General features: G+C 40.4%; 1 protein-coding gene across 1 annotated transcript; it reads left to right on the top strand.

Annotated features, from left to right (window-relative positions):
• The first annotated feature begins 1,148 nt into the window (after positions 1 to 1,148).
• Positions 1,149 to 5,063, top strand: si:ch211-212d10.2 (uncharacterized protein LOC557710 homolog). The gene is made up of 3 exons (XM_024421325.2): positions 1,149 to 1,526; positions 2,023 to 2,138; positions 3,023 to 5,063. The coding sequence occupies exons 1-3, from the start codon at positions 1,343 to 1,345 to the stop codon at positions 3,119 to 3,121; spliced, it is 399 nt and encodes a 132-aa protein (XP_024277093.1). The 5' UTR covers positions 1,149 to 1,342; the 3' UTR covers positions 3,122 to 5,063.
• The last annotated feature ends 3,178 nt before the right edge of the window (positions 5,064 to 8,241 follow it).

Raw genomic sequence — 8,241 nt, 5'->3', positions numbered from 1 at the left:
CTTCTGTTGAGGATCAGCGTAGTGGAGGTGTTGTTTCTACCTTCGCCACCTGGGGGACGGCCCGTCAGGAAGTCCAGGTGTCATAACCTGATCTGTTTCACTTGTCTTTGTGATTGTCACCACCCCCCTCCAGGTGTCGCCCATCTTCCCCATTATCCCCTGTGTATTTATACCTGTGTTCTCTGTTTGTCTGTTGCCAGTTCTTTTGTTTCGTCAATCTTACCAGCGTTTTTCCCTCTGCTCCTGTCTCTCGATTGTTCCTGTTTCCTAGTTTTTCCGGTGTTGACCATTCTGCCTGCCCTGACCCTGAGCCTGCCTGCTATCCTGTACCTTTGCCTGCCCTGACCCTGAGCCTGCCTGCCATCCTGTACCTTTGCCTGCCCTGACCCTGAGCCTGCCTGCCTTGGACCTGCCTTTTGCCTGCCCCTGTTCATTTAATAAACTGGTGTTACTTCGACGTTGTCTGCATCTGGGTTTTACCTGAAACATGATACCATGAGCTTGCAGCTTCTACACATTTTGTCATGAGGTTATGAGAAAATGTTGCAGTTTTAAAGCTAATTTCCTGCAATTCTACACTTTTAGCTATTGGTCAGAGATAAAAATGTGCTGTTTTATAGCGCACATCATGCTAAGTTCCTGCTATTCTACACATTTACCATGAGGCTGAAAGATAAATATGGCGTTTTAAAGCAAATGTCCTGCAATTCTACATATTTTGCTATCATATGCTATATGGGGAGCCCCGACCCCCCTCAAAAAATAAAACATTTAAATAATAATAATCTTTGGTTGGGGAACCCCTGGAGATGGGGCCACAGGGCACGTGCCCTGTGTGCCTGTTTGTTACCTTGCCCTGATTTAGAATGTATGATATTCCTACATTTTAAGAGTCAGTGTTATTGCGTTTCTAATTTGAGTTAAATTTAGGCTAATGTGCTAGAGGGAAATAAAAACAACTGTAGCACCTGTTCCATACTGTTTTGCACAAACATATGGTAACCTATGGCAGTCTGATTAAAATCTAATGCCTTTTTTAAACATGTATTAGGCTTACTGAACAGGTGTGCAAAAAAGAAATGATCTGACATTCAGTTGACCCAAATAAAAATAATCTGTCATCTCTGGCCAATCGCTTGACCTGCGTCTTGAAATCATAGGCTGTTCTAATGTTCTGATGAACGCGGATGACATGACAAGACTACCGGATCCCGATGCCAGTTAGTTTTATGTTATTGAATATTCTCACATAAAACAGTCAATTCTAAAATGCGCAGTCAGTAGGCGGTAAAGGGACTTTATAACGAGTAGTGCAAATAACGGATATTCCCAATTTATTTAAATGGCGTCTGGGAATGAAGAGGAAAGTGCGGGTAGCGTTTCATGGAGGCTAATAGGCCCAGCCTCTGAGCTTTCCAAGAAGCAGTGCCGTTTGATGCACTCCTCCCTCGGCTACGGCTCCGATGTTTGCCTGTTCTACGTGAAAGGGGAATTCTTCGCCATGGATGCTCGCTGCGCTCACTCCGGTAACCACATATGCCTCACTTTACGTTCCACTCGCTATTTCTCAGGGCTATAGGCTAGACACAATACGCTGAAATTCTATAGAAATCACTAGCCGTATGCATATCATACTTTTTTGAAGCTATGAATAACAAAAACACTAATAAACTGTTTTCGTAGGAAATAGATTAAAACTGGTACATTCATTTTGGGTATAAAATGGTAAAATACTGAAAGAATGGAAAAATGCATGGAAGGCAAGTGCTCACTCATACGCATGATTTATGTTATGAAATGAGTTAAAGTAGTGTATGAAAAGGCCAGACAAATCAAGTAAACTGCATGTAGATGTTACACTGTATTGTATTTCAACTCCCATTCTTTCCAGTAATGTCAACATTTCTGGAGTTTAACTCTCTTTGATAGTATTGCTCTTCAACGAAATGAAGTATGACATCAGATCATTGATTTCCAGAGGAAACTGTTATTCATGTAACATTAGTGTTCTGTCTTTGACAGGTGGTCCGCTGTGTGATGGAGACATTGAGGATGCAGATGGTATTCTGCAGGTCTTCTGCCCCTGGCATGACTATGACTTTAACCTCAGGACAGGACACTCAGGGACTGGTTTACAGGTGAGTCTACCAACTAATGTAGACAAACCAATAAACCAACCTACACTTCTACAAACCCAGAGTGCTATGCAATTAAACTAAAAATGAAACAAACTTCACCGCAGTTGCAATGAACACTTCTCTAAGCCTTGACCAAGATCTGCAGCCTATGTGCTTAGCCTATTAAATGGCACACGATCCATGACAACAATAGTCTCCCTTCCCTCCCTTACCTTTCCTCCTTGAAATTCAGCTGGCATGACTGGATAGGAGAAAGTGGTACCGGGAGAGATTTTCATGGTCACTACCCTGGTCAATGATTCATTCAAGGAGGGAGGGAAGGTTCTGCGTTTCCTATAATGTACCAAAAGGGACGTCACTTTTTCAATCAATTTATCACCACCCCTTCATGTCAATTAATTGTTGGAAATACAAGCAATTTGTTTGTCTTTATAATTCCATGCAGGAGCAAAAACAAGGATCAAATTGCCTGTGAATGTTATACATTGATTTGTTACAATTACAATGGGGGTAATGATCCAATGTCCAAAGTTAACATAGCTGTCAGATGAGGTGTTTGGGGATGTCTTGGATGTTGGAACCACTCACAGTGGTGGTCTGACTGCATGTCTGCTGCCTTTTCAAAACGCCAGTAGCTCTGTGTTGGTATGTTCTTGTGTTGACTTGCTCAACATTTCAAAATGTGTATTCCTAATCAGTGCAGTGTGTGAAAAACAAAATTGGCCCAGGCTACACTAGCAAGTGTGACAGCAATATTGAGTGTTGTGACACGTTCTGCCCTGAGTGTGCTCTCTGCTCATGGTAAAGCTCACAGTCAAGGTGTTGTTTGTTTTCAATTTTACCAGCCGTCACATGTCCTTGTTTTATGTGTTTATCTGTTTTAGCAACAAGTGTACAAAGTCAAATTGGAGGATGGCAGTGTGTATGTGAAGCACGCAAGCCCTCTCTCATTACAGACCTTCCCATCAGGCAAGAAGAACTGAACTGCTGCCTAAAACCTGTTGTAAGCCTGGGCAATCCATATGGAATGGCCTGTAGCAATCCTGGCAATTCTTTCAGATTTATTCTACAAACCCAAGCCATCTGAGGCATTCCTTGCCTTATATGATCATCACAGACCTTTTTCCACTTGGCTCTGGCAATGTTGTACTCTGGGTCATTATCAAGAGGATCGTCTGAAGGGAAGAGATATGACATCATCTTTTTGTTTGAGGTTTTTGTTGTCGGAGACACTGGGACGTTAGCCATCTGCTGGCAGTGAAATAGAGAAGAGGTTGAAGGGCCACTGCTGATCTTGATAACCGATCAGACATTCAACAGACATTATGTATTAGCCACTGCTCAACTTAAGTACATTTTCATTCTTCCCTCCCTCAATATAACACAAATACTTACTGTAACTGGCTCTTATGAAATCTGTGGAGGTTTACAAATATTGTGTGTTTTAAATGATATGTCCAATATGTACATCTGACTGGTGCGTTAGGGGCTACTGGGAATATAGATCATTTTAGTAGAGAAGTGTCAACAGCACCATCTTCACACCTTTAAAATGCATTACTGTAAGGTGCAAGATTATAATTACTGGAACTGATGTGATGTAATTGAGGTTCAAAACATGGTCCCAAATTTGAAATGCCCTTATATGCGAAGCTTTTCATTATTTGACCTCAACCATTTAAAAGTGAACATATAACAACAGCCTAAACACTGCCCAGTATCTGACCTCACATACAACCCGTCAATGCATTTGGTTCACCTCTGGTGAATGATAATAGCTACTGTAACGTTACAGCTACAGTAAAACATCTATTCATTTTGCTGAGTGGTGAGGTTTTGAATGGAATAAAGTGATCCCTGCAGTAGCCCAGAGAGAGAATAGAAACCACAGCTCAGCTATATGACACCCACCTAAACTGGTGCCTGCCATTTGTAGTACCTAGCTGAGATCCAAGGGAACACACATGAAGGGTCCTGTAATTATTACTGGTTATGGTCCAGTAATGAGTATTTATTAAAGCCTTGTCAGCATTTCCCCTTTGGCCGATGCACAGACGTGTTCTTCCCTACTGACGCAAAGGGAAGACTGGTCAACAGGCTGCAGAGCAGACTCAGGACTGAAATGCACTATTCAGTCAAGAGAAATGTGTTATTGTAGCTACTTGTGTTTTTTATGCCTCCTCTTCACCTACACTGGCAACAACATTCACTACATCTTCTATCCACTACATGTTCTCACTCTGACATTACAGAGATTGCCAAAAAGGTGTCAGTAAAAGTGTGGCTTGCCATTCTAGTTTTCCCACCTCATAGCCTTTCCTGTTGTGCGACTTTTTACAATAATATTTCCATTGGTGTCGAGTGCTGTGTGGATAGGACCTGTGCCTCGTGTTTAATTATTCATCACCCGAGGGGTAATATTCACTGACAATTGAGATGCAGCCATTGTGTGTTTTGGTAGAACAATCACCTTCTGGGTCTGGCGTGCACAGTCCATGAGTGGTTTTCTCATTTTGTGGATCCAGACGTTTCCTAGTAATCGGTTTATTGTATTGGATTGGATTCACAAGTTGTCCTTAGACATTAGAGGACCCATCGTTGATGTCAGAACTTTTCAATGTAGGCTATTACATAATGTTTGTCTCTCATATGCAAAGCTCTCTATTTTGTTTTTTTACTACTGTTTCAAATGTAAATGCCTGTCATTAAGCTGCTTATATGGTTTTTCATACCATTTTATATTCATTGTTATGACTGTCTTGTTATTGATGTGGATGTTATGAATTATGCAAACTAAGTTATCACTTCATTTTGTTTTTTATTTAAATGTAATCTCATGGTACGTCACGTCTCAGTACTACAGTAAAATGGAATATGTCCTTTTGCTGATTACTCTTTTCAAAATAAAATATGTTTCCAGCACGATCTTTAATACGTATCAAATGTATCAAATCAGGACATAATATCACCAGAAAAGTCAAAGGTTTATTTACAAGTCCTCATACATTTAGTAAATGTCATACAATACACAATTTACACATAAAAACCATATGAAAAAGAAAAACAAATGGGCAACGCCATGCAATACATGTTACATAATGATTTACAGAGAATTCTCAGGAATAGATTTATATAATGTGTTGATGGGGGCCCAATACTTCTCCCAGAGCACAGTGGCAACTATACAAGTCTCTCTTTATAGGCTAGGCAATGGTGGAAATATCCATTGCTCGCTTCACCAGAGGATATTCCAAAATAAGTCAGAGCAGCCAGACAGTACAGGAGAGGACAGATGCATGCACTCATCATGCTGATGGCACAAGCACACTCGGAAAACAACCCGAGGCCAAGGCAGGGCTGTATAGTGTCTAGTATTCGACAGGACTGGTAGTAATACAAGACTGCTGAATTGCAATGGAGAAGTGGTGAAAACCGGGAGAAAATGTGAATTGTTATTTAATCACCTATGTGAATTGTGAAGCATGGGCCTGTCTTGGAATTGTTAGAACCTGAAACAGTATCTGGAGTCATAGGGAATCATGTCATTTGGCTATTACTTATTTATTTAAAAATAAATCACTTTTTTTCCACAAATTGTCAAGTTTCTAAATTTGAAATGGGAAAACTTTCTTTCTCCTTGTTATATGAGTTAGGAAACTCCCAACATTATTTTCAACTCATTAAACAAAGTCATCCAGCTCTTAAAGATCTACTTTGAAATCCTCTGAAAGACAAAGAGACTGTTTGGATATTCCTTACTATTTTTCTCACTTGATGTGTTACGTAACATTGGCAGTTAAGACTTGCTCTGTATCTCAACCTCCCCCATAGCCTCTCTATGAAACATCTACCATTCAACATGTCAGTGCACTTTGCCTTTAAATGGTCTACTCCCATATGAGACTGCTTCTGCTTCAGATAAGTGATTGACAGCAAGGTCAAAGAACACTTTTTTTTCCCTCTCATTTTTTTCTTCTCTCTCCAACAGCTCCCTCTTATTAAAAACTATCACAAGATAATCTCATCCTTCTCTCACAAATGACTCCTCTGGATATCTTTGGTATTACATGTCCTCCAGTTGTCCCAATAGCTCGGACACCATTCAGTGGTGAATAGGAGTTGGGAGTGATCATCACAGATGCAGCTCGGCTGCAACAATCTGCTTAGGTGGACTCTCCATGCTAAGAGGGTTTAACAGGCCCAAGATGGCAGAAGTCATTGATAATGACTAGAGGACCATAAACCATAATTTCCACATGTTGCTCTTCATAGGCAATTTACAATAGATTTGTATAATCTATTTGATCTCAAAGTAAATGTGGCACATCTATTTAATTGTCCTATTTTTGGCTTATGTTTTGCTGACTGAAATGTAAGAAAACACTTAGATTTTTCAGCTAATTTAATAGTAGGGTCATTTTAATGTTGAATGGACTTGACCTCTTGGGCCTAAATCATATCCAACGGCAGTCTGGAAATCAACTTGTTTGGCTTTTTATGAAAGACTTGGTCAAACTCTTCAAAGTGCTCCCAAGAGTATTTGTCATTTATTTCCTAATTAACGACTGCGCTGATAATAACGTGCCAGACCTGTTTGCCGCCTCTGTAGTCCACAGACACTCATTTGGGTTTGGATTAGTTCAGCTCTAGGAGCTCTCCAACGGTCTGAAGGGACCCACAGCCACCCACTACATAGATAAACAAGTTTGGACCTATTATCAATGGGGAACTTTCCTCCAATTACAGAATCCAATTAAATAGGCCTCCTTGAACATCTTCCCACTTGCCACTGTACTGCCAAAGCACTGGAGAGCCTCTAAAACTCATACTCAGTGAGGGGTAGAAAGATGGTATGCTCAATATTGGTTCTACTGAGGGATTGTTTAAATAAAGATTAATTTTTCCAGAATGTATTTTCCCATTGGGAAACACATGCAATTGGTCATGTAATAGACTAAGGTGTGTCTGCAACTTAACTCTAGTAATAAGTTGTTTAGTTGCTACTGGAAAACAGTACAGTTGCGATGTATTTTTCCCTTTGGAAAGGTACTGTGTTCTCTGTAGCTGAAAATATGATTGTACAATTAATGCTAAAAGTTTGAGTCATGCAGCAAGATATGAAACGTTATCAGAGCAGATTGCCGAAGTATACTTGACACAGACTATGTAAAACGATGACCTAACATTTGAATTATGGTTATTCACTGTAATGCAAAGGAATCCTCTACAAGCTCCCTTATAAATATCTTTATTATAAACTGGGGGGGTTCGAGCCCTGATTGCTGATTGGCTGAAAGCCATGGTATATCAGACTGTATACCACAGGTTTGTATTTTTAATGCTCTAATTACAGTACCTTGGTAACCAGTTTATAATAGCAATAAGGGACCTCAGGGGTTTGTGGTATATTGCCAATATACCACGGCTAAGGGCTGTATTCAGGCACTCTGCGTCGCGTCGTGCATAAGAACAGCCCTGTCCCTGGTATATTGACCATATACCACACCACCTCAGGCCTTATTGCTTAAGTACAGTGCATTCGAAAAGTATTCAGAACCCTTGACTTTTTCCACATTTTGTTACATTAAAACTTTATTCTAAAATTGATTAAATTGTTTGTTTCCCCTCATCAATCTACACACAGTACTCCATAATGACAAAGCAAAACCTTTTTTTTTTTTTTTTTTAGAAATGTTGGTAAATGTATTACAAAAAAAAAAACGGATATCATATTTACACAAGTATTCAGACCCTTCACTCAGTACTTTGTAATCCCTGCCTAAGGTGCTTCAACAGACTTGAGTCATAGGTATGACACGACAAGCTTGGGGAGTTTCTCCCATTCTTCTCTGCAGATCCTCTCAAGCTCTGTCAGGTTGGATGGGGAGCGTAGCTACATAGCTATTTTCAGTTCTTTCCAGAGATGTTCGATCGGGTTCAAGTCCAGGCTCTGGCTGGGCCACTCAAGGACATTCAGAGACTTGTCCCAAAGCCACTCCTGTGTTGTCTAGGATGTGTGCTTAGGGTCGTTGTCCTGTTGGAAGGTTCTGAGCGCACTGGAGAAGGTTTTCATCAAGGATCTCTTTGTACTTTGCTCAGTTAA

Source organism: Oncorhynchus tshawytscha, linkage group LG05, assembly GCF_018296145.1.
Source record: "Oncorhynchus tshawytscha isolate Ot180627B linkage group LG05, Otsh_v2.0, whole genome shotgun sequence".
NCBI lineage: Eukaryota > Metazoa > Chordata > Actinopteri > Salmoniformes > Salmonidae > Oncorhynchus > Oncorhynchus tshawytscha.
This window is presented reverse-complemented; position numbering and strand designations above follow the sequence as displayed.